Genomic DNA, 27540 nt, shown 5'->3' on the forward strand with positions numbered 1-27540 from the left:
CTTCACTTTCACTTTTCACTTTCATGCATTGGAGAAGGAAATGGCAACCCACTCCAGTGTTCTTGCCTGGAGAATCCCAGGGATGGGGGAGCCTGGTGGGCTGCCGTCTATGGGGTCACACAGAGTCAGACACAACTGAAGTGACTTAGCAGCAGCAACCATAATCACAGGCCAGGCCTACAAAGTCAAGATGAGGCACAGTGTTGAGTCATTTTCTGCTCAGTTCTAAAGATGCAAACAGTACTGGAATTATCTATAATACAAAATGATAGCAGACATTTACTTTTCAGTATCTGAAACTTAAAAATCCATATGTCTCTCAAAGACAAATATCAGGACTTCCCCTGTGTGTTTGGGTTCCCTAGCATAGCCCCAGCTCAGGGGAACCAGCCCCTGAGCAAAGACCTCCAGGAAGCGCTTTGCGCCCAGGTAGGAAAGCCCAGTTCACAGTGAATAAAAATTACCTAAGTCCAGATGATGTGTGATGCAGTAGGAGTCTGCCTGCCAATGCAGGGGGACATGGGTTCGACCCCTGGTTTGGGAAGATCCCACAGGCTGAGGAGCAGCTAAGCCAGTGGACCACAACTACTGAGCCCACGTGCTTCAACTACTGAAGTACGTGGTTTGCCTAGAGCCTGTGCTCTGTACCAGGAGAAGCCATGTACCGCCACTGGAGAGCGCTCCCACTCCCCACAGCTAAAGAAAGCTCTAGTGCAGCAACGAAGAACCAGCACAACCAAAGGGGAAAAAAGGGACAAATATCATATGATATTCATATGTGGAATCTATTTTTTTTAAATGGTTCAAACGAACTTACTTACAAAATAGAAACCGACATCAAAACCAAACTTATGGTTACCAAAGGGGAAACATGGTGGGGAGGGATAAATTAGGAGCTTGGGATTAACATACACACAATACTACATATAAGATAGATATAATCAGGAAAAAAAAAAAGATAAGAAGGACCTACTGTATAGCACAGGGAACACTACTCAATATTCTGTGATTATCTACATAAGAATCTGAAAAAAGAATGAATATATGTATATGTATAACTGAACCACTTTGCTATATATCCCAAACTAACACAATATGTAAATCAACTATAATCCAAAAAAAAAAAAAAAAAATCTGAGTCAATATAAAACTATCACCTAGAGTTTTAAAATTTTATTTATTTATGTCCTGTAAGAGCTACACGGACTATCATTAATCTGTATAAGCTCTAGGAAGGAAAATTAACTACGGTAGTGGCAGTAATGGAATGGTATAGTGAAGGAAGAGCCAGGTGTGCCAGGCACACACTCTAATCATCTCAGAGAGCATCAAGAGCTTTATGAATCAGGAACCAGGTCTGCAAAATTTTTCTAAGTTTCCAGGACATTGATAACATCCCCATTTGCCAACTTTATTATCCTATCTCTTTCTCCATTGTCAGTAGTGAAACTCTTAGCCTGCATGTTCGTATCCAGGGTGGCAGGGAAAGTGGACATCGGGATGCGCCAGCCTCCTTCACAGTCCCTCTTCACTGCATTGGCTAGACAGGAGAGCAGTCGCGTCCCAGGGGACTGATACAGGTAGGAAATGGAAAATTCAGAATAAGATTCTGAGGGAGCATCTCAGGAAAGGCTTTGGGGCTCAGCAGCAGAAAAGCCACTTTTCCTCTCAGAGAAGCAATTTTGGGATCTTAACTCTGTTGTTGTTGTTGTTGTTTTCCATCTTTAAAAGGGAACTATATCAGTATCCTTATAGGGTTACTGTGATGGTGTAAAATATTGGGCATAGTTTCTAAAACATAGTAAGTGCTCCAAATACTATCACTATTGGCCCTAGTTTCAGAAGAGATACGCGTGGCCACAGTCTAAAGAAATTAAATCAGGCCAGAAGTCAAGGGAGAAGCAGAGGTGGCCTCCATGCCCCAACTGGTCAATCGTCTCCTTATCTCCATGAACTGTGGTGCTGGAGAAGACTCTTGAGAGTCCCGTGGACAGCAAGGAGGTCAAACAAGTTAATCCTAAAGTAAATCCACTCTGAATGAATATTCATTGGAAGGACTGATGCTGAAGTTGAAGCTCCAATACTTTGGCATCTTATGCGAAGAGCTGACTCAGTGGAAAAAGACCCTAATACTGGAAAAGATTGAAGGCAGGAGAAGAAGGGGATGACAGAGGATGAGATGGTTGGATGGCATCGTCGACTCAATGGATATGAGTTTGAGCAAACTCTGCTGATGCTGCTGCTGCTAAGTCGCTTCAGTCGTGTCCAACTCTGTGTGACCCCATAGACGGCAGCCCACCAGGCTCCCCCATCCCTGGGATTCTCCAGGCAAGAGTACTGGAGTGGGGTGCCATTTCCTTCTCCAATGCATGAAAGTGAAAAGTGAAAGTGAAGTCGCTTAGTCATGTCTGACCCTCAGCAACCCCATGGGCTGCCGCCTTCCAGGCTCCTCCATCCATGGGATTTTCCATGGGATTTTTACTGGGGTGGGGTGCCATTGCCTTCTCCATGAGCAAACTCTGGGAGATGGTAAAGGACAGGGAAGCCTGGTGTACTGCAGTCCGTGGGGTCGCAAAGAACTGGACATGACTTAGTAACTGAATAACAAAAACCTTAGATGTGGAAACCAAGGTTACAGAGGAGAAATAATGTCTAAACTCATATAGCTAATGAGCAGTGGACTGAGGTTCAATCCTGGGTCCACTTACCTCCTAAGGCTTAACTCTTCTGTACGGTTCTGTCTCCTAATGTAAATATAATAAGAAATGAAAGTTAAGTTCAAAGATCAATTTTTGAAGCTGGAACTAAAAACCATATTCCAAAGTTAACCACCTATATAATTCTACACTTTCCCTCTATTTTCACACTTAAGAGGAAAGAGGTTGTATCAGAGATCATGAACACTTTTTGAGTCTCTGGGTCAGTTACCACCCTGCCCCTTTCAGGTCTGATTTTCAATGAATAAAGAACCAGAGACTCGTCAAAAGTTGCTTAGCAATGAGTGTCCCTGAAAAGTGGTGCTTAGAACAGGAAATGCTTAAGCAATGAATTAAACAGTAACTTGTTGTGTCAATATGCCTTCTTAAGGAAAACAGAAAGAAACATGTACTTTTGAGAGAAGTAACGCCAGAAACAGTTGTTTTTCCAAACGCTTTAAGAGTTGTGGTTTCATGTAAGATTTACTTTCAAGTTGCCCACAAGGGCTGCAGTTCCAGCTTCCTGCCCTGGGTCTCCTTGAAAAGCCTGAAGGAACTCTGGCACTGAAAATGCGCTTGTCCAGAGCCAAGGATTTAACACAATTCTCCCTCATTACCAAGGGGCCTTAAAACCTCAATCTGCTGGAAGACGGGAAGGAAAGAAAAGAAGGTGAGCAGACTACTGGGGCATGGTTTCACCTCCTCTCCTGCCACCCAAAAGCTAGGCCTTACATTTAATTTTTTGTCCGGACAAGGGCATCATGCATTCCATTATCTGGTTCCTTTCAAGTCCCTAAGGGTCTCTGCCAGTTGCTTTGGTTGATGTTTTGAAGCAGTGAAAAAAAAAAAAAAGGGTGAGGAAGGTGACTAATTCTGTCCAGGATTTTTGCCCTTAACATTCTTCTCTAAATATTCAGGTTACTAAATAGAATATAACAATGGTATCTTACATTTATAGAGAAGCACAGTGGCTCTGGAACCAGAACTAGACTCCTTGCCAGCTCTCTCTTACCAACTAGCTGTGAGACCTTAAACAGGCCATTAATGTGAAGATGTAGTTTTTTCATCTGTGAAATGGAGATACTATCAGCCTGAGAAGGATTAAAAGAGATAATATATACAGAGTATTTAGAGTTGTTTTTATTATTTTAAGAAAACTGTATCCTTATTCTATCATATTCTGATGTTTCCTTTTGAGATCACAGAGTAAGGCTACTCCCCTTATGGGTAGGGGTAGGTTAGGAGCAGTGTCTTTCTTGTAGGGCTGGACATTCTTGGTATTAATCATCCAGAGGAGGATGAAAGATATATCTTCCATTAGAAAACTGGAATTAGATCTGAGAAGTAACAACCTCCCTCTCATTTTCCTGAGTCTAGAGCCCAAAGAATCTAGATATCCTTAAAGCCACTCATGCTTGATAAGAATTAAAAATCAAAGGTGGGAAATCAGGAAGGGGCCACAAACTTAACATGAAGCTCTGAAGTGTTAAGACCTGAAGTCAACCTCCTGTTGAAGACCTGGAAAAGCAAACTCTCCAAGTGGAAGCTGAATCTTGGGAGAGAAGTTGGGGTTTGACCCCCTAAGTACTTCTTCCTACATGAAAGTGGGGATTCTTCACAAGTTCTCTAAAATTTTCAAAGCTTTCAGTTACATCTATTGAGTCTTATGAAAACTTTAAGACAAGGAGCATGGATGTTGCTATCTCCATTTCTCTAAGTTAACTAGGTTTTAAAGAGATTACATGCCTTGCCTAGAATCATGAGGTCAGTACAGGGCAATAGCTAAGGAAAATCTGGTTTAAAAAAAATTATTCTTAGTCCAAGGGGATGTCAATTATCCCCATCCTAGGAAAGTAACAGTGCTGTAAAGGTTTTTTTTTTACTATCATTTTGCATTATTCACACCACTTACCCTTTCACTTTACCCACATCTTAGGTAACTGAGTCAACTGTATTCAGAAGAAACATTTTCTGAGTCCCTCATAGGCACACAACTCATGCCTGTGTGAACAAATTTATCACACTATAAATTCAATCACACAAAAAGACATAACCCATACATATCCCTCTGGCCCCACTCATTGGTATAGTGGGCTTTTGTCACTTGGATAACCTTTTTTTCACTTTGTGGAAAGTTTTCCAGAATAATAACAGACTTATATGTGTCCAGTACTCTCGCCTGGAAAATCCCATGGATGGAGGAGCCTGGTAGGCTGTAGTCCATGGGGTCGCTAAGAGTCAGACATGACTGAGCGACTTCACTTTCACTTTTCCTTTCATGCACTGGAGAAGGAAATGGCAACCCACTCCAGTGCTCTTGCCTGGAGAATCCCAGGGACGGGGGAGCCTGGTGGGCTGCCGTCTATGGGGTCGCACAGAGTCGGACACGACTGAAGTGACTTAGCAGTAGCAGCAGTCAACTGAAAAGTATATATTAAGCTCCTAGTATGTGTCCCAAATTGGGATAGGTACTGTGGGGATACAAAAGATGTATATATTAGGATACATCTTCAAATCTAATTGGGTGGAGGGGTTAATTAACATAAATAGTTTGTACTCATCCAAATTTAGAGTGTTAAGTATGCTGTAGGAGTTAAGAATTAGAGGTTAATGTGGCTTGAAATAACCTAAAAAATAAAAAGCTTTTCTTACCATTAATGTCGAGAAGACTAAATTCTGTCCTAATTTTAAAAATGCACATTATTTTTTCAATTTTGATAGAGTTCACACATTTTATATTCTAAATAGCTTTATTTTCAGCTGTGCTAGGTCTTCGTTGTTGCATGTGGGTTTCCTCTAGTTGGAGTGAGCGGGAGCTACTCTCTAGTTGTGGAGCATTGGCTCTACAGTTGTGGCATACACGACTAGTTGCCCCATGTCAGGTGAAATCTTCCTGGACCAGGGATCGAATCCATGTCCCCTGCATTGGGAGGTGGACGCTCAACCACTGGACCACCAGGAAAGCCCTAGAAATGCACATTATTTTAGACATAAACATTGAAAAGTTGTTCTAGGCAATGGAGATAATATGGACAAATGAAACACTTCCCATCCTCAAGAGCTTACAGTTTGGTAGGGGGAAACAAGTAGAATCACTATAAATCAACGTGAGGGTCTGTGTGTGTGTGTTAGTTGCTCAGTTGACTGAGTCCGATTTAGTCCGACTCTGCGACCTCACAGACTGTAGCCCACCAGGCTTCTCTGTCCATGGAATTCTCCAGGCAATAATACTGGAGTGGATTGCCATTCCCTTCTCCAGAGGAACCTCCCAACCCAGGGATTGAACACTGGTCTCCTGCATTGCAGGCAGGTTCTTTACTGTTTGAGCTACAGGGAAGTCCTTGTGAGGGTCTATAGATAACACCTCAGAAGAAGGGGTTGACACCTCAGAAGAAGGGGAAAGCCTCAGGGAGCACATGACCTTCAAGGAGGTCACTGACAACAGGGAGGGGACAAACGTGTGTCTGTGGGAGGGTGAATGTTAGAGCCGAGAGAGGAGAGAAAGGCATTCCAGAAAAAGGAAACTGTAACCAGCACAGGAAAAGGTATCGTGAGTAGTGAGCATGAAGACTAAAGCTGGGGTTTCCCACATTTATTTCAAAGGCCTTCATCACCTGTATGAAAAGAGGGTCTTGAAAAAACAAATAACTAGACCATAATGATCATGAAATTTAAATATACGTGAGTGCTAATCATTTGTTGTTGTTCAGTCATCAAGTCACAACTAACTCTTGTGAATCTACTGAACTGTAGCCCACCAGGTCTGTCCAAGGGATTTTCCAGGCAAGAATACTGGAGTGGGTTGCCATTTCCTTCTCCAGGGGATCTTCCCAACCCAGGGATTGAATCCACATCTCCTGCTTTGGCAGGTGGATTCTTTACCACTGAGCCACCAGGGAAGTCTGTGCTAATGATTACTCTACTTTTTGGCATTAAGAAATTATTGTTCATGATTATATTCATTTTATATAAATATCTATCTTCTGAGCCATTTTGTGAGGATTCAATTGTTTGTAGTCAATTTCAAAGAGAATGCTGATTGGAGCACCACAGGAATATCTTCTACAGAAAAAATACTTATTTTAATAAAGAATATTAGTTTTCTTTAGGGTTTACTGAGGGATTATAGAACCAGAATAAAAAATAAAAAAACTCAGCTAATCAAACCATTAAATACCTTATATTTTGAAGGCCTCTTAATATTTAAAGTTGTTTATAAATGATTTTTACATAAAATTAAGTCATTTAAATTAATATACACATGCATTAAAGGGGCTTTCCTCCTGGCTCAGACAGTAAGGATCTGCCTTCAACGTGGGACCCAGGGTTGGATCCCTGGAGAAGGAAATGGCAACCCACTCCAGTATTCTTGCCTGGAAAACCTCATGGACAGAGGAGCCTGGGGGGTTATAGTCCATGGGGGTCGCAAACGGTCAAACGACTGAAGCGGCTTAGCACGCACATGGACTAAAAAACTATCTAAAACTAGTTTTAAAAACATATATATATTCGCTCGAACCATACCATTAGGCATATTATTCAAAAATCATTTTTAAAAGAAAATATTCTAGTGAACTTTTCCTTAAAATGAGACAAACATTTAACATGTTACAGCTTCCAAATTTCAGAAAAGCGAGATGTAAAACTTTCCCTCGGTAATTCAGCTGGACATCTTGTCAAATTTCACAAGTAGGAACATCTTCATGTACGTAACAGTGGGTACAATACAGGCACGTCTTTGTTGCTATGAGAACCTCTATTTTGTATGGGAAATCGCAGCCTTGACGACGCAATGTTTGCGCCGATTTTACAACATGTTTTTCTACAGCGGTTCAGCTCCACCAGTAACACTCTAATGGCTCTCTGGTTTCCTCCCTGCCAGCCCAGTTTTCCGTCCCAGCTCCAGCGCTCGCCCGCCTTGCAGTCCCGGTCTCTGGGAGCGGGCGGCGAGCACTGGACTGGCGAAAACGTGGGCCGGAGGTGGGGCAGATGGGAAGGGGAGGCGGCGGCGGCACTGCGGGTTGCTTCTGTTACCCCTCCGGAGTCGAGCTCTGCACCAGCTCTCCAGCTGCGTTTTTAAATCTGCGGTAAAAAAAAGTCGAACAACGCCACATGCTACAAACTGGAGGGGACGAGGAGAGCACTGTGTCCCCAAATGGGTCAGAAACATGGGAAAGGAGGGGTTCCGAACTTTATTATTAAATACTTCCTCTATGCCAGAAAAATCAGTGTTCAGGGCTCGGTACTGGGCAGAATAGGCTGAAGCCACCGACGCGACTAAAGGGGTCGCGGGCGCGGATCCGGGCTTCCGAGCGCCACAGGGTCCTAGCGGGCGCGGGGGGCGCGCGCGCTCGGAGCGTTCCTTCCCCCGCCCCCCGCCCCGAGGTCTCCTTCCCTCGGGATTCGGAGCCTCCCATCCCCCAGGGCCGACTCGCCGCGGGGCTGGAGGGGGTCAGGACGCCGTGACCTAGCTTAGCAACAGGCCTCTCCCCGGCGACGGCGCCGCAACAAGATGGCGGACGACAGAGACAGGGACGGCACAGGTAAGAGGCACCGCGAAGCGCAGCCCTCGCCGCCCACCGCGACCCCGGGCCGCACCGGGGATCTCCGGACAGAGTGGGACCCCCTACCTCTGGAGGCCAACCCTCAGGAAGAAGGCTGACACAGCCAGGCCCCGCCGCCCGCCCTGCAGCGGAGGCCCCCTCCCCCGTTCCTGCCTCCCTCGCCCCGCCTCCCGGGCCCTCATCCCGCCCCCCCCCCCCGCCGTCGTCCCGCCTTCGGAGCCCCGAGCCTCGCTTCCAGCGCGGGCTGCGGTCGAGGCGCCGGCCTGGAGCCCCATAATGGCGTCCTTGTTCACGGTCTCGAGGACACCGCCTCCAAGCCCTGGCTTGGGCTCTCGTTGCCGCAGGCGCAACGCCGGCAGCTGCTCGGGCTCTGGGCCCCCGCGGCGGCCTGGGTGAGGACGGATCAGGCTGCGGGCGTCTGCCGTGCTCCTCCCCGGCTGCGCTGAAACCCCGCCGGGCCCAGACTGCTGGCGTTTGCGGCCACCATTTTGCCTTCGTAGCGGGGACGTGGGAGGACGGCTTCGAGGTCACCGCGACTGCGTCCGCGCCTCCAGGAGCCGAAGTGCGCGCGCTACCCGCCTGGTGTCTTTTTTTAAGCGAAAAACAAGACAAAACACAAAAAATTTTAATAAAAATGAAAGAGCAAACTCTAGAGGGAACGCGTAGAGCTCGGTGCGCAGGCCTGTTCTCTGCGGCGGCACCAGACGGCCCAGCGCGATCGCGGCGGCAGAGGCGGGACTGGGCCTCCGGTCGCTGGGTGGGAGGCATTTATATGTTTTCATCATTAGGGAAAAGAAAACCCGCTTATCCATGTTTATTTGTAAGACTGTTAACGTTGTTTTAATTCAGCAGTTTGATTAAAAGGTTGATGCTTTTTTTTTTTTAACCGTCCTCCGTTACTCAAAAATAAGTCTATTTCAGTAATTGATGAACTCGTCGCTAAAATGTCAAGCCATTGAAACGGTAGAGGTAAAATAATACCGCACCTTTGTTCTTTTTTTGAGTGCTTGAAACATATCAGCATACCATTTTTCTCAGCATGGAACAAAGATGTAATTAAGTGATATTTACAAGTGTAGAAGCCAGCGCTGAGGTAGTCAGTCACTTGTCATGGTGATCACAGAAAAAAGGCGGAGAAACACATGGCACTGTGCCAAAGAGCGACGTAGTGATAGCAATAATACTATTTTTTTTTTATGATTACGTTAGTCTGAAAAGCCAGACATTTTATAGATGTTACCTTCCTAAGATGTCCTTATAATTTTATTGTGCTGTTTTAAAAGTATAAGGTACGTCCTAAGAAAATGATTACTTTTTTAATATTAGTTTTAAAACTTTCCCCAGAGGGACTTCCCTGGTTGTCCAGCGGTTACATATACGCCTGCCAGTGCAGGGGACACAGGTTCCATCCCTCTTGGGGAAAGATTGCACATGCTAGGGAGCAGCTAAGTCCCTGCGCCACAGCTACTGAGCCTGGGCTCTCCAACAAAAAAAAGCCCGGGCAATGAGAAGCTCCTGCGACCCAATGAAAAGTAGCCCCCGCTGGCAGCAACTAGAGAAGACCCAGTGCAGCTAAAAAAAAAAAAAACTTACCCAGAAAGACTTACCTTTATTTATTAAAATTCTTATGTACAAAAAAAAAAAAAAAAAAAAAAAGGAAGACTTTCAGGAGATAAGTTAATCATGGATTTAAAAAAATTTGATTAGGTCAGCCTGAGGAAAAGACACTGGATTATGCTGCAAATACAATTTGTTTTTCTTCATTAAAAAAATAGATTGAAAGGTTTTTTGATTTTTCAGTTTTCAAAGATACTTTCCTATTTATAATAAACTATATCAGAGAAGAAACAATTCTGTCTATAGCCATAGAAGTAATGACTGTTAAAATCAGACTGGGTGTCATTCATTCAGTTGACATGTGTTTAATGCCCGCCATATGGAAGGCATTCTGATTAGGTTAGAACTTGGGAGGGTATTTTTTTCTCCCAAAGAAGGTGAGCTATATAAGACATTCACAAAAGGGAGAGAGCAGTCAGCTGGACTGGTATGAGCAGCCCATGTGCCAGCTGCTTGCCAGGTGTGTTGTAGCCCCTTCTGATGTGGGCAGCAGCCTGGTATCACTGGCAGCTTGTAAGAAAGGAAGGAGCGCAGTCCTTGCCCCTGACTTACTGAATTAGACTCAGCATTTATGCATTCCTGCTCGTTCCACATGCACATTAAAGTTTGAGAAGCACTGTTACACGGTATATCTCAGTTACTCTTTACAACGGTCCTATGAGTTAATTGTAATTGCAGCTTGAAGGGCATGATGAAATAGAAGTATGTTGTCTCGAGAGTGAAATAAAGGTATGTTATCATAAGGATAAACTAGAGACTCATTTGCTGATAACCATCTTTGTATACACATATTTCACTCATATATTTGATTCTCTGCTCTGAAGTTTCAGAAATTACGCCTGACCAATTAATCCGAATAGGCTAGGCTTTGAGGATTCACTCAAGCTAACTAAACTCATAAAGAGTGATGTACAAACCTGAATAAAGATTTATTAATTTAAATTTGGGTATGTTGATATATCGGTCAGGAAGCTGACCTCTGCAATGTTGTATACTGTTTTATGTGTATTAAGCTTTTGTAGAGGGTAGATTTATATTTCTAAAGTTGCTTAATGAACATGGAATCAAGCAAAAGAAAAGGATAGTTTTGAAGGCTATATTCATTACCTTATAAGCTCAAAGAGGGTGGGAATCATTTCTTTATACTCAGTGTCTTGCAGAGTGTATAGCACATGGTAGGAATTCAATAAATATTGTCACATTCAGATAACTTAATTAAAAGTGTTTGTTTTAATCAAAGCATTATTTAGTGTTTCCCCAAAGATCTACACCTAAAAGCATATACAATTATTGTTAGAGACTTTTCCGCTCTTCCTTTCAAGTAAGCTATATGCTTTTATTTCATCTGGCTCAACATTTTTTTTGAGAGCCAAAATAATTCATTGGCATGTCTTTAAAAAAATAACAACACATATATATTTTAAGTTGTTCAGATTTAATCTTGAATTTTGTTTAAGTTCTGAAGCATTAAGTTTCTGGGTAGTCATATCCAGCTCTTCTTCAACATTTAGGGATTAATCTTGATACAAATAGTGAGAATATTGGTAAATAGTAACTAAATCTATGATGGGCTCTATTTATAAACATTTCCTGTAAGATTATGTACATTGAAATCATCCTTAATTTGTAACATTTTTGTACTTTATACATAGTATAATTTATCTTTTTTCCTAGATTAAAAAATGTAACATATATTAGCTGAAGAATTTGAAATTCTAGAATCAAGTTGATTTTTTTAAGTACTTAATTTTATTTGTTTTACTAAAAGGAGAATGTTTGGAATGGGATAGGAAAGATTATTTTTGAAGTTCTTTTATTTCTGTATAAGTTTCCTCTGCCAGAGCATTATTTATTTTTTTCTTTTCCTTTGTTTTGTTTAAAATGAGGCATCAATGTAGTTGTTGATTCTTTGGATCTTTAAATCTTATTTTAATGTTTCTATCTCTTAGAGACTTTTATATAGGACTGGAAGAATCTTCTATTTGTGATTAAAATCATGTCTAGGAAACAGACTGTTTAGGAATAACATTCTAATTTTTGGCAGGCCATTGAGCTTTGGAAGGCATGTCAGTTTTGTTTTTTGTTTTTTAAATAAGACTCAGGTACTCAAAGTTCTTTCTAGGATTTATGATTTTTGTTTGTATTAAAGTATTCTTTTTACTTTGCATGCTTTCATAATATTGCTTGGTAAAGTACTTCCAATTGAGGAATCCGCTCCTAGACGGAAGAAGTTTTATAATTTTGTTTTGTGTTTGTTTCCCTGTATTGTGCCATTCCTCTCGAAACCCAACATTTGGAAATCTAAAGTAAAAAACTGAGATTATAGGTTAATACTACTTTTTGAAAAGTGAACTGTTGATAGTACAGAGTGTAGTACAAGATAGTAGAAAACGTGAGCACTGAAGTAAGATCTGAATTTAAATCATAGTTTCCTCAAGCTCTATCTGATCTTAGCCAAGATACTAAATCTAGGGATCTTCAGGTTCCTCAAATGTAAACTGGAAATAGTTATATCTATTTCATAATCTGTTGTAATGTGGACAGTATCTTCTTGGTCATTCATCACCCACCACAATGCCTGGCATTAAAGGAATGCTAAATAAATTGGAAGAAAAGTGGTTGGTACATTTTAGGGAATTAGTGGCTGTTTAGTAGATTCCATATGTATCACATAAAATCTAAGTGTTCAGTTCAGATCAGTCGGTCAGTCGTGTCCAGTTCTTTGTGACCTCATGGACTGCACCACGCCAGGCTTCCCTGTCCCATCACCAACTCCCAGAGCCTACTCAAACTCATGTCCATTAAGTTGGTGATGCCATCCAACCATCTCATCCTCTGTCATCCTGTTCTCCTCCTGCCCTCAATCTTTGCTGGCATCAGGGTCTTTTCCAATGAGTCAGTTCTTTGTAGCAGGTGGCCAAAGTATTGGAGTTTCAGCTTCTGCATCAGTCCTTCCAATGAATATTCAGGACTGATTTCCTTTAGTATTGACTGATTTGATCTCCTTTCAGTCCAAGGTACTCTCAAGAGTCTTCTCCAACACCACAGTTCAAAAGCATCAATTCTTCGGTGCTCAGCTTTCTTTATAGTCCAGCTCTCACATCTATTCATGACTACTGGAAAAACTGTAGCTTTGAGTAGACGGATTTGTTGGCAAAGTAATGTCTCTGCTTTTTAATATGCTATCTAGGCTAGTCATAGCCTTTCTTCCGAAGAGCAAGTATCTTTTAATTTCATGGCTGCAGTCACCATCTGCAGTGATTTTGGAGCCCCCCAAAATAATAAAGACTGTCACTGTTTCCATTGTTTTCCCATCTATTTGCCATGAAGTGATGGGACCAGATGCCATGATCTTAGTTTTTTGAATGTTGAGTTTGAAGCCAGCTTTTTCACTTTCCTCTTTCACTTTCATCAGGAGGCTGTTTAGTTCTTCACTTTCTGCCACAAGGGTGGTGTCATCTGTATATCTGAGGTTATTTATATTTATCCCAGCAGTCTTGATTCCAGCTTGTGCTTCATCCAGCCTGGCATTTTGCATGATCGTACTCTGCATATAAGTTAAATAAGCACGATGATAATATACAGCCTTGACGTACTCCTTTTCCTATTTTGAACCAGTCTGTTGTTCCATGTCCAGTTCTAACTGTTGCTTCCTGACCTGCATACAGATTTCTCAAGAGGTAGGTTAGGTGGTCTGGTATTCCCATCTCTTTCAGAATTGTCCACAGTTTATTGTGATCCACACAGTCAAAGGCTTTGGCATAGTCAATAGAGCAGAAATAGATGTTTTTCTGGGACTCTCTTGCCTTTTCAATGATCCAGTGGATGTTGGCAATTTGATCTCTGATTCCTCTGCCTTTTCTAAATCCCGCTTGAACATCTGGAAGTTCACGGTTCACGTATTGCTGAAGCCTGGCTTGGAGAATTTTGAGCATTACTTTGCTAGTGTGTGAGATGAGTGCAATTGTGCAGTAGTTTGAGCATTCTTTGGCATTGCCTTTCTTAGGGATTGGAATGAAAACTGACCTTTTTCAGTCCTGTGGCCACTGCTGAGTTTTCCAAATTTGCTTGCATATTGAGTGCAGCACTTTCACAGCATCATCTTTTAAGATTTGAAATAGCTCAACTGGAATTCTATCACCTCCACTAGCTTTGTTCATAGTGATGCTTCCTAAGGTCCACTTTCCAGGATGTCTGGCTCTAGGTGAGTGATCACACCATCATGATTATCTGGGTCATGAAGATGTTTTTTGTTCAGTTCTGTGTATTCTTCCCACCTCTTCTTAATATCTTCTGCTTCTGTTAGGTCCATACCATTTCTGTCCTTTATCGAGCCCATCTTTGCATGAAGTGTTCCCTTGGTATATCTAATTTTCTTGAAGAGCTCTCTAGTCTTTCCCTTTCTGTTGTTTTCTTCTATTTCTTTGCATTGATCGCTGAGGAAGGCTTTCTTATCTCTCATTGCTATTCTTTGGAACTCTGCATTCAAATGGGTATATCTTTCCCTTTCTCCTTGGCTTTTGACTAGTCTTATCAAGTCCTTATATATTTTTTTCAGACCCACTCCCACAACATACATCTTAAGTTAACAAGATTGGAATGAACAATAGAAAGATTTTACCAGACCCACTCCCATAATATAATTTTAAGATGACAGGGTTAGTGAAAAGGTTCTTGTTAAGAAGAAACATGTCCTCAAGCAAGATGCATTGTTACATTGACTAAGACAAAGCAATGTAGAAAAGAATGTTTGTCGTTTTCTCCTTGAGAGCCCCATACCTCTTTCTCCTTCTCAAGGGCTCCGGACCCCTTTCTCCTCAGGAACCCTGGACTTCTTATCAACCTACCTAGGAACTGACTCTCCCAATAAGAGTTATATCACTTACTGTTAATTCCCTGGGATTTAGAACAGTTGTAGGATGTATTGTAGTCACTCTGTAAATACTTGTTGAAGGAATGAATGAGTGTAAAGAAATAACTTATTTTTAAAATGTAGCAATAAATTTGGAGCTTAAGACTTGGGCTTGAACTTGGACACTGCTTTTTTTGTTTTGTTTTGTTTTGTTTTCCAGATATCGTTGGGCATGTCATTTAATTTCCTTAGACTTCAGTTTAAAGAGTTCTTGATCTCATCAGCACTTTGGAGTAGGCACTGGGCTAAATATTTTACATGAATTATGTTATTTAATTCTTCGAACAAAGCTATGTGAGGGAGACCCCTTTTATCCCCTTTCTACAAATGAATAACAGGGGCTTGGATGGTAAAGCAGAATTCTAGTTTCAGCTCCAACACTAAGAGCTTGGAAGTCATCACCCCTGTTGCCGTAAACTGGAAGAAAACTTGGTGATTTTGGCAAATAGTTGAAGGCTATGTGGAAGCTGTGATATTGAGAAACTTCTGGGAACCTACAGTCTTAGGAAGTCCCTCATATTTTTTTGGGTTTTACTTCCAGGAACCCCACCAGGCTATCTGGTAAAGGGACAGGAAAGACCTCCTTATTGCTCTAGCAGGCAGAAGGGGAAAGTAACCATTTTGAAATCTCCAGAACATTCTTCATAAAAAGATGTGCTTTCCAGGGGGAAAAGACATTACCAGAGCCTTGTCCTACCTATCTGTGTTTAGCCAGCCACAGTGCCCCATAGCCTTCTTGTCTCATCTAAGAGGATGGGGAGAAGCTAAAATACAGTTACAAGGCTCACATTCCAGAAACCCTGGCCTATTAAAAAAAAAAAAATTAACCACGAGATTATAGATTGCTTTTCTTCACTCACATCTTATCACCACATAAATAGGACTCAGTGTAATACCAGTGTTTTACAACTGAAAAATGTAAATGCAAACTGTATCTAAGGCAGAATTCTGGCAGGAACCTGGCACTGGAGCTACAGGAAACAGGAAACGGTGCACACACCCTCCTGTGTGCTCAGTGGCCTCAGGCATGTCGACTCTCTGTGACTGCAGGGACTGTAGCCCGCCAGGCTCCTCTGTCCATGGGGATTCTCCCAAGGATCCTGGAATGGGTTGCCATGCCCTCCTCCAGGGGATCTTTGCGACCCAGGGATGGACCTGCGTCTCTTATGTCTCCTCCTGGTGGCAGGTGGGTTCTTTACCACTAGTGCCATCTGGGAAGCTAATCCTCATACTAATGACCTTCTATCTCAGTTCTTACTACCTGATGCATCAGGTGTGTTTTTTAACAGGAAGTTACAAGGCATGCTAAAGGATAAGAGAAACAACCTGAAGAGAAAGGAAGTATCAGAACCAGACTCAGGTACATTGTACAAATTTTGGAATTATCAGATAAAGAATTTAATAACTATGACTAATATGTTAAGGGCTGCAATGGAAAAAGTAGACAACAGGCAAGAACAGATGAGTATTTCAAGTGGAGAGATGAAAGCTCCAAGAAAGAAAAAGGAATATCAGAGACCAAATGTACTGTAACGGAAATGAAAGAATGCCTTTGATTTGCCCATCAGTAGACTTAATGTGACTGGGGAAAGAATCATAGAGCTTGAAGATGATGCCACTGGACACTTCCCAAACTGAAATGCAGAGAGAGAAAATGAAAAACCAAAGAAAAGCCAGAACATCCAAGAACTGGGACAATTTTAAAAGGTCTAAAATACACATAATTGGGAATTACCAGAAGAAAAGCAATCAAAGAATGAAGCACAAGAAATATTTAAAATAATAACAGCCAAGAGGAGAGATGTCCCTGGCAGTCCAGTGATTAAAACTCCACACTCCCAATACGAGGGGGCCCAGATTCGATCCCTGGTCAGGGAACTAGATCCCACATGCTACAACTAGGACTTAGTGCGACTAAATAAATGTAAATATTAAAAAAAAATAACGGCCAAGAATTTTCCAAAATTAATGACAGACACCAAACCAGATCCAGGAAGCTAACTGAACACCATCAGGATAAATACCAAAAAGCTATGCCTAGGTATATTATATTTCAAACTGCAGAAAACCAAAGTTAAGAAAATCCTGAAAGAAGTCAGAAAAAAAGTAAGAAGCCTTATCTAGGCTTCTTGTCAGAAACTATGTAAAGCAGGAGAGAGTGGATTGGAGTAGTGTTGATAGACAGGTAAAGCAGTATGACCGTGGCCTGCCACTTAGCTAACTGCTGAAACAAGGACTCATGTTCAAGTCTGTCTGACTCCAAAGCCAATGCTCTTAGCCTCTATACCCCACATAGAGAAGTCAGGGGAATTTTATTACAAAAGGAAGGAAAACTTGGCCCATGATCTCCTTATCTGGAGCAGTAGTCCCAAACTTTAATGAACTTCAGCCTCACCTGGAGGGCTAGTTAAACCACAGATTGCTAAGCACCATTCCCAGAGTTTCTGAACCCGTAAGTCTGGGGCTGGTGGGCTGACGGGGGGCTCTTGAGAACCTGCATTTCTTTTCTTTAAAAAAAAAAAAAAAGAGAGACTCTGCATTTCTAACAGTTACCAGAGGATGAGGATGCTATTAAAAACCATTGATCTAGAATCTAGGGTAAAGTTTCAATGTATTTGCTTCTAGGTTTTTTCTAGACAGATTTGTATTTTGTTTTGTTTTATGGATTTGAGATTACGTTGTATATAGTTTTATATCCAGCTTTTGTACTTACTATTATAAGCACTTTGCCATGTCATCAGTATTTCTCAGCATTATTTTTAATAGCTGCATTTATTATATTTATGAATTATATTTACCTAAGCTTTCCCTGACTATTGGTTGTCTACATTGTTTCCAAATTTTCTGTGCTATAAATAATGCTACAGAATAATGCCACCACAGTAAATGGTCAATAAATGTCTTGTATCAAGAATCTTTTGATACAGCATAGATCCCCACCATCTATCCCCTTTGGAAAAATGACTTCATTCCTTCTCCTCTTTGTTCATTCATACTAGTTATTTATGAGTTACAGAAGATAATCTCATTTCTAAATTCTATGAGTACTTATTGTGATCTTTTTTACTAATTACATTATTTTCTTTTAAAAATGATTAATTAATCGAAGATACACAATCGCCAGTCAGAGCTTATGATTAGAATAAGATACATATTTGCTTATTGTTTGTCTATCCTGCTACAGTGGAAACTTCAGGAAGTCAGAGACTTTATTTCACTTACTATTAATTCCCTGGGATTTAGAACAGTTATAGAATTTATTGTAATCAGTCTGTACATCTTTGTTGAAGGAATAAATGAACCAAGGGTAATGAGTAGAGTAGTTTAGTGTCATCTTGCATGGTCTTTTCATGGGTAAATGTGTTTTTTGTTAACCTTCTAAAAATATTGAAAATAGTTCAGAGCTACCCTCGTTACATTTGCAGAAGCACTCAGATTTGAAATTACATTTTAAATCCAACTTCATTGTTTAAAATGCTAGAATGGCACTTCTGCTTCAACATGATGATAGCGTACACATGTTTATTTTTGCCCTTACTGAAATCCCACAGAATGACAGTAAAAGAATTAAAAAAAAAAAAGGCATAGACTTACAAAGATAAAGAGAATAGGAGAGAGATAATAGGGGTTTATAAACAGACATTACTAGAGAAGATAATAATTTATTAAATGGATGAATGAGTGGCCACTAACATAGCAGAACCAAAGAAAATAAACATAAGCCTGTGGAGGAGGGAGCCAAAAAGAAACAAACCAAGGGAAGCTGTGAAATCCTGGTAATTTTTAAAATTGGAGGCAGCAGCCACCTCTGATGGCCTGTGTGTGGAGTGAAACTAAATATGGAAGGTTTGGATGAAAGTCATAAGGCAGATGGTTGGATCTTTCATCCTTTGGAGTAACCAGATGATAACTTCTGGAAATTGAAGTCAGAGAGATCCGGGATGCAGGGATGCCTGGTACAGTAGGGGGTGATGCGCCATTATCATCTCCAACTTTGATATAGTAGCTGACGTTAACATTTGTATTCAGTTTAATAGCATCACATAGGTTAAATGCTTCTGTTGTTGTTGTTGTTCAGTTGCTAAGTTTTGTCTGACTCTTTGCAGCTCCATGGACTGCAGCACACCAGGCTTCCCCGTCCTTCACTATCTCCCAGAGTTTGCTCAGATTCATGTCCGTTGAGTCGGTGATGCTATCTAACCTTCTCATCCTCTGCCGCCTGCATCTCCTTTTGCCTTCAGTCTTTCCCAGCATCAGGGTCTTTTCCAATGAGTTGGCTCTTCTCATCAGATGGCCAAAGTATTGTAGCTTCAGCATCAGCCCTTCCAATGAATATTCAGGGTTGATTTCCTTTAGGATTGACTGATTTGATCTCTTTGCAGTCCACGAGACTCTCAAATACTTCTGAGTAGGACCCAAGATAATAAACCTGAAAAGTGGTAGTCTGTTTAATAGAATGTCAAAGAGAGAGAGATTTGAAATTCTGTTAATTAAGATCTTGATTAGTTATAAGGAAAGGGAACTATGCAGCTCTTTAATTGGTTAGTAGATTTGCATTGGTAACTCATTATAAAATAGTATAAACACTAAAGGCTTCAAAAGAAGAGTGAAAGGAATTTTAGAGATTAAAGAACTTCAGGTGAAATCAGTAAGTGAAGTTTCATAGAAACTGTGCAATATAATAAAATGAGAGGGAAAGTGTTTCAAATGTGACCAGTTTCAGTGACTTTATCTGCATTATACTTCAACTGCTCACTTTTGTGGCCGAACTTGTATCTTATAACATCTAGGATTGTACGACCTCTGACATCTTCAATTCAGATATTTTATTCTTGAACTGCCTTTTTATTCAGCACTGATTATTTTTAAGAATAATTTTGAATAATAATTTTGTAAAATAATTTCAAATTTACAGAAAAATTGTAATAGTACAGAGAATTCCCACATTCCCTTTACCCAGATTAATTTCAATATTTTGTCACATTTTATCACTCTCTCTCATATATATACATATAACTTGTTGTATGTATCTGTTATATATGTATATTCTTTACTTGAAACATTTAAGAGTAGTATGTTACAGTTGTACTGCTTTCTTCCTTAATACTTTTGTATATATTTCCTAGGAACAAAGATAATCTCTTATGGAAAATCTCTATGAAATTTAATTTAGATACACTTAAAAAAATTGAAGTATGGTTGATTTATAGTATTGTGTTAGTTTCAGGTATATAGCAATAGTTTAGATATATATATATTTCTTTTTTTCAGATTATTTTCCATTGTAGGTTATTATAAGATATTGAATATAGTGCCTTGTACTATATACAGTAAATCCTTATTGCTTATCTATTTTATGTATAGTATTTGTGTCTGTTAATCCCATACTCTTAGTTTATTCCTCCTCCCTATTCTTTCCTCTTTAGTAACCATTAGTTTGTTTCCTGTGTCTGTGAATCTCTTTCTATTTTGTATATGGATTAATTTGTATTGTTTTTCAGATTCTACATATAAATGATATCATATAACATTTGTCTTTTTCTGACTGACTTCAGTTAGTATAATATTCTCTAGGCCCATCCATGTTGTTGCAAATGACATTCTTTGTAATGACCGAGTAATATTCCATTTTGTGTGTGTGTGTGTGTGTGTGTGTAACTCTATTTTTAGTTTTTAAAGGAACCTCCATACTGTTTGCAAAAGTGTTTGTACCAATTTACATTCCCATCAACAGTGTAGGAGGGTTCCCTTTCCTTTACCACTCCCTCCAACGCTTATTATCTATAGACTTTTTTTGATGATAGCCATTCTAACCAGTATGAGTTGATACCTCATTCTGGTTTTGATTCACATTAATAATTAGTGATGTTGAGCGTCTTTTCTTGTGCCTGTTGGGCACCTGTATGTCTTTTTTGGAGAAATGTCTACTTAGGTCTTTGGTTAGGTGGTTTGTTTTTTGACAGTTAATTGTATGGGATGTTTATATTCTTGGCTCTTACTCTTGTCAGTCACATCGTTTGCAAATATTTTTTCCCATTTCATAGGTTATCTTTTCATTTTGTTGACAGTTTACTTGGCTCTGCAAAACATTTAATTTTGATTAGGTTATATTTGTTTATTTTTGCTTTCATTTCTTTTGCCTTGGGAAACTAATCTAAGAAAATATTCCTACAATTTATGTCTGAGAATGTTTTGCCTATGTTCTCTTCTAGGAGTCTCTTCATGGTGTCATGTCTTATATTTAGGTCTTTAAAACATTTTGAGTTCATTTTTGTATGTGGTGTGAGGGAATGTCCTAATTTCATTAATTTACAAGTAGCAGCCCAGTATTCCCAACACCACTTACTGAAGAGATTATCTTTTCTCTGTTGTATTTGATTGCTGTCTTGTATATTAATTGACTATATAAATATGTGGGTTTATTTCTGGCCTCCCTATTCTGTTTCATTGATCCATATATCTTTTTTATGCCAACATTAGGCTGTTTTGATTACTGTAGCTTTGTAGTAGTCTCTGACAGAGAAGGCAATGGCACCCCACTCCAGTACTCTTGCCTGGAAAATCCCATGGATGGAGGAGCTTGGAAGGCTGCAGTGCTTGGGGTCGCTGAGGGTCGGACACGACTGAGCGACTTTGCTTTCACTTTTCACTTTCATGCATTGAAGAAGGAAATGGCAGTCCACTCCAGTGTTCTTGCCTGGAGAATCCCAGGGACAGGGGAGCCTGGTGGGCTGCTGTCTGTGGGGTTGCACAGAGTCAGACATGACTGACATGACTTAGCAGCAGCAGCATCAACAGCAGTAATCTCTGAAGTGTAGAAGGATTATGCCTCCAGCTTTGTTCTTTTTCATCAAGATTGCTTTGGCAATTCTGGGTCTTTTGTGGGTCCATGTAAATTTTAGTATTATTTGTTCTAATCTGTGAAAAATGTCATGGGTATTTTGATAGTGATTGTATGAGATCTGTAGATTGCTTTGTGTGGGATACGCCATTTTAACAATATTAGTTCTCCCTATCCAAGAGCATGGGAGATCTTTCCTATCTTTTAATAATTTTCAATTTCCTTTATCAATGTTTTATAATTTTCAGCTTATAGGTCTTTCATCTCTTTGTTTAAGTCTATTCCTAGGTATTTCTTTTTGACATAATTTTAAGCAGGATTATATTTTTGCATTCTATTTGATATTTCATCGTTAGTATAAAGTAATGTGACAAATTTCTTTATATTAATCTTGTATCCTGCAACCTTACTGAATTCATTTATTGGTTCTAATGGTTTTGTGTGGAGAATTTAATGCCTTTGCATAGAGTATCTTTCATTTGCAAATAGTGACAGTTTTACCTCTTCCCTTCCAATTTGGATATGTTTTATTTTTTTTCTGCTTGCTGTGGCTGGGATTTCCAATACTATGTTCAATAGAAGTGATAAGAGTGGGCATCCTCCCTATTCATTTTTTCACTTCTTATATGACAGAGAAAATACAAGTCATAAAAATAGGAGCTTCCTCAATTTGTTCGTACGTACATGTGCATCTACTGAATTATTGCAAAAGCTTCTTAATTGTTTTACTTATTTTCATTTACCATGTTGAAAGTCTGCTTATCTGGTGATGAATTCTCTGTCAAAAACCTTTCATGTTTCCCATTGCCTTCAGTTCAGTTCAGTTGCTCAGTCGTGTCCAACTCTTTGTGACCCCATGAATCACAGTACACCAGGCCTACCTGTCCATCACCATTGCCTTAGTATGGTATTAATTCTCTAATAGAGCAGACTATGGTGTTTTATTTCTCCAGGTTCTGCTCTAATCACAAGTCTGGTAGGTGCCACCCTCCATGCCTTCTATATTGTACCATAATGAACAGTTTATGTGTTTTTTTCCATAATGAAAGTTCTAAGCCTCTGTATATATTGTTTTCTTATCCTGGGCTTCCTTGAATAAATGGTATTGTTTAGTGGTTCAGAACATGAAATTGATAGTAATTCTTGATGGATTTGAATTCCAGCTCCACCTCTTAATAGCTGGATCTCAAAAGAGTTGGACATGACTTAGTGACTGAACAATAGCAAGAATTTTAGGCTAGGTACATAACTATTCTAACTTCTTTGCATGTTAAATGAGGAGTAAATTAGAAGCTACCTCATACAGTGGTAAAGCATGTAGCAGAGAGTTTCACATGTAGTAAGAGTTCTATATATTATTATCAGTAATTACTTACTGTGTCAGGCACTGTGATGGACATTGGTTAATAGAACATATTTGGGTCTTACCGTTTTAAGAGATTATATACCGTAGAGAAGAGAACCATAATTCAGTGATATTTGGGATAAGTTCAAAAAGTTCTAGAAGAGGGACCCCTGAGTTAATTTCTTCTTACTTCAGGGGCTTTGAGTGTGGCATTCCCTATTCTGAAAAACCTACTGTTGCTGTTGTGTAGTTGCTAAATTATGTCCGACTTGTTTGCGACCCTATGGACTGTAGCCCACCAGACTCCCCTATCCAGGGGATTTACTAGGCAGGAATACTGGAGTGGGTTGTCATTTCCTTCTGCAGGGGTTCTTCCTGACCCAGGGATAGAACCCATGTCTCCTGCATCGGCAGGCAGATTCTTTACCGTTGAGTCATCGAGGAAGCCCCCCAAACCTACTAGTTTTCAGCTAAAAGGACTGCAGATTCAAAAGCCTGAATAAATAAAAGAGCATGGCTTACTAGAAATATTGAATAAGGGTCAGTGTAGCTGGTGTAAAGAAGTGAGAGTGGGTGAGACTGTAAGACTAGTGTGAAATGAGGTTTATAAAGTAGGCCAAGACCACACGTATTAGATGACCAGGTCAGGGGTACTGACCTCTATCCAAGAACAAGAGGAAGTCACTGAAGCCTTTTAACTAGGGAGATAATACAATTCAGTTTATGTTTTTAAGAGGTCCAAGGTCCCTTGCCTACACTGTGGCAGATTGGACCAGGGCAAGAGCAGGTGATGATGGTGTTATCTTGGACTAGGTGGTAGCAGAGGAAATAAGAAGGTTTTAGAGCCTAGGGATTCTAAATTTCTTTGTGACTGGATGTTGAGATTTGAAGAGGGTTAGGGATGAATTAATGCCTCTCCATTTCAATTTCTGACTATTTCATCATCTCTACCTAAGTCTCACTCTAAAAAGATGGGGTGTCACTCTTGTGCTTCTATAACACTGTCTACATACTTTGCTGAGTTTTAGCACATCTTCTATTATAGTTTACTGTAGCTGATTTATTTTCCTTTTAAATTAAAATGTATTTGTGGTACATGATCAATAAATATTTGATAAATCAAAGCACATAGTAACATAAAGTTAGATCATGAGCGAATACCATACAGTATTTTAAGCCAGGTGTTTTGGTGATATATTGTTTTTGGATCAAGCCATTTATAAAATAAGAATTCATTAAGAACTCCTCCTCCCCCCAAAACACCTTAATGGGTTCTTAACATTTTTTTTAAAACAGCATATCTCTGGAATAGATATTGGCATTATTTGGGTCAAATAGAACAATAACATAATTTATACTTCTAGTTAATTAACCTGGAATGCATTTCTTTACCTTCTTTGTTGTGTGTTTTAAAACAGGTCTCATGATAAGGATTTCTCTTGGGGCTTATTATTTTCTCTTAATTTATGAAGGTGGGATTTTGAGTACCTAGTATTTAAATATATATACAGACAAATCTTAGCTTTAGAAAAAAACCCAGCTGTGATATTTAAAAACTTCTCTATTCTCCCTGGGTAGTGGGGCCAGTATTTGGTAGCTGGTGCTGAAATTGAAAACCCTTGATTATATCCTTGCCCTGGGACTGTGTCAGTGGCCACTGTCACTCAGTGGGACAGAGGGAAAGGAAACAAAACAAAAACCTCTCTGTTTTCTTAGGCAGTTTGACATATATATTGGTTAATATAGCTCCTTCTGTATTTATTATCATTAATTTCCTCTTGAAATTAAATGTTAAGTAGTTTTGGTTTGGGGCTTCCCCAGTGACTCAGATGGTAAAGAATCCACCTGCAATGCTGGAGACCTGGGTTCAATCCCTGAGTTGGGAAGATCCCTTGGAGGAGGGCATGGCAACCCACTCCAGTATTCTTGCCTGGAGAATCTCCATGGACAGAGGAACCTGGTGGGTTATAGTCCATGGGGTCACAAAGAATCGGACGTGACTGAGCAACTAAGCATAGCACAGTTTTGGTTTTGTCTTATATGGTTTGATTTTAACTTGGTATAATAGATCATTTTTAGCCCTAGTATTTCTATTGCTGAAAAACAAATATGTCAAATTGTTGGCTTTGGTAATGTGTAATATGGGAAGAAGGTAAAAGGAATTACTGTGCAGTAATATAACTTGCCTCTGAGATTTCACCAATTAAAAGGTATTTTATTATTGTATCGTATTAATTTAGTTATTTATTTTATAAAAAAGATGTCTGCTGTATGCTTTTGTGACCTAGAAGGGTAGGAACAACTATGAATAATGTAAATAATATAAAATATATACATTTTATTTAGTATTTTTTTATCTTTTTCTGTTTAACATTAATTTATTTGGCTGCACTGGATCTTAGTTGCAGCATGTGGGATCTAGTTCCCTAACCAGGGAATGAACCTGGACCTCCTGCATTGGGAACATGAAGTCTTAACCACTGGACCACTAGGGAAGTCCCTATTTAGTATTTTTAAAAAGATAATTTACATATCTAACCCAATAATTACTAGTTCAAAAAATATTATTAGTGAAATACCAAAAGCTTCTAGTAAGGTTTACGACTTCATGAAAACCAGTGTAGGAAGCTCGGGCTTCCCTGGTGGCTCAGATGGTAAAGAAGCTGCCTGCAATGCAGGAGACCCAGGTTTGATCCCTGGGTCGGGAAGATCCCCCCTGGAGAAGGGAATGGGTACCAACTACAGTCAGTTTCTTACCTGGAAAATTCCATGGACAGCGGAGCCTGGTGGGCCATAGTCCATGGGCTCGCAGAATCAGACACGACTGAGCGACTAACACACACACGCAAACCAATGCTAATAATCCTGGGTGAAATTATTTAATGGAGTTTTTCCTTTTTTCTCTTTCATTACATTTCATGTAAATGAGTACAGTTGACTCTTGAACAATGTGGGGTTAGGGGTGCCACCCACAGCATACTTGCATATCTGCATATAATTTATATTGGTCCTCCTTATATGGGTGATTCTCCTTTGTCCATGGTCTGCATCTCAGATTCAATCAACTCTGGACCCTTGTAGTATTGTAGTATTTACAGTTGAAAAAAAAAGTTGTATATAGGTGGATCTGTGCAGTTCAAACTCCTGTTGTTTAAGGGTCAACTGTAACAGAAAACTTAATTTCTCTCAGTCAAATTTATATAACTTGCTTTCTTGAGATACTAAGGAACTTTGCTCAAATTAGAAAAAAATAGTCTGATAATGAGTAACTTTTATTGAATATTACTGTAGTTCTGGTAGTATCTTTCAAAACAACCTTGTGACATTAAGACAGTCTTGATACCTTTTTGCAGATGAGAGAAACTGAGTATTGAGCAGTTAAGTTACCTGTCCAAAAGGTTATGGAGCTAATAATGGATGGATCTGATCTTTAAACCCAGGTAGTCTGATACTGTGCTGCAACCTAGAAATGGTGGCAAAATTTTTTCAAAGTAAGAAGTTAGTAACTTTTTTATTTATTAAAGCCATTCTTTATTCAGTTTTCCTTAATTTTTACCTAATGCCCTTTTCTGTTCCAGGATCCCACCTCTGATACTACATTGCATTTAGCTGTCATGTCTCTTTACATTCCTCTTGGCTGTGACAGCCTCAGACTCTCCTTATTTTTCATGATCACTTTGATAGCTTTGAAGATTAATGGTCAGCTTTTTGGTAGAATGTCCCTCTGTTGGGATCCTGGGATACATACTATCTAGAAGTGACGAGAACCAATGAAGCCTATGACTTACTGAATTTGCAGTCTAATGGGGGTTGGGGAAGGACAACTTGGGCACCCCCATCAAGTGATTACAGCATTATGGGAAAGAATAGGACACACTGAGGATACAGTTTCTCCAGATCACTAGCCATTTCTTTGTTTCCAATTGAGTTTTCCTCCAAGCAACAAGAGTGATCTTTCTTGATAATAAATCTAGTCAGATACTCCCTACTTGATAAATCCTGGTTTGATACCTGTTGCCCTTAGAATAAAATCCAAATTCCTTTAATGTGTATTACTGAAAAAGACCCTTAATAATATCAAGTCTGTCCCTACACTTTCTCTAGTTACATCCAATTATAAGGAAGTAAAGGAGCAAAAACTTGAACTTTTTCTCATGCTTTTTAGTTTCTTTTCTAAAACTGATATACAATTTTATTATTTTGAATTATTTTTTAAGGAGGAGAAAAAAATTGACCAAAGTTAACATACAGGATATGATTTTTAAAAGCACATTTAAGAATTAGTTTCTAATAAATACCCATAAGAATGCATGGAAAATGGAGGTTACACAATAACTGAAAAGTGTTCCTGTTTGTTGACACTCTTAAAAATACTTCTAAGATTCTTATTTTATAAAAATAAACCTTCTGTCAGTATACAGTATGTTTAAAAAATATACAAGATACTCTGACATATATTACAGTCATTCTGTTATAAAAATGTGGTTGTTCACGGAAATCAAAGGTGTAATCAAAAATCTTTTGACAAACAAAAGCCCAGGACCAGATGGTTTCACAGGTGAATT

General features: G+C 39.7%; 1 protein-coding gene and 1 long non-coding RNA gene across 5 annotated transcripts in view; one reads left to right on the forward strand and one right to left on the reverse strand.

Annotated features, from left to right (window-relative positions):
• Positions 1 to 7692: 7692 nt before the first annotated feature.
• LOC123333708 lies at positions 7693 to 8417 on the reverse strand. Its single transcript, XR_006551184.1, has 2 exons — positions 8327 to 8417; positions 7693 to 7778 (listed from the first exon to the last, which is right to left on the reverse strand). It is a non-coding gene; the product is annotated as an uncharacterized LOC123333708 (long non-coding RNA).
• EFCAB2 (EF-hand calcium binding domain 2) overlaps positions 7704 to 27540 on the forward strand; it is a 109240-nt gene continuing 89403 nt past the window's right edge. For 2 of the 4 annotated variants that reach the window (XM_006063531.3, XM_044943070.1), the window contains exon 1: positions 7704 to 8239. In XM_006063531.3, the coding sequence (XP_006063593.1) occupies positions 8209 to 8239 (31 nt within the window). In that variant the 5' untranslated portion in view covers positions 7704 to 8208. The remainder of the gene's footprint in view (positions 8240 to 27540) is intronic. The other 2 variants (XM_006063530.3, XM_025286018.3) reach the window with 2 other exon arrangements.

This window comes from Bubalus bubalis, chromosome 5, assembly GCF_019923935.1.
Source record: "Bubalus bubalis isolate 160015118507 breed Murrah chromosome 5, NDDB_SH_1, whole genome shotgun sequence".
NCBI classification, from domain to species: domain Eukaryota; kingdom Metazoa; phylum Chordata; class Mammalia; order Artiodactyla; family Bovidae; genus Bubalus; species Bubalus bubalis.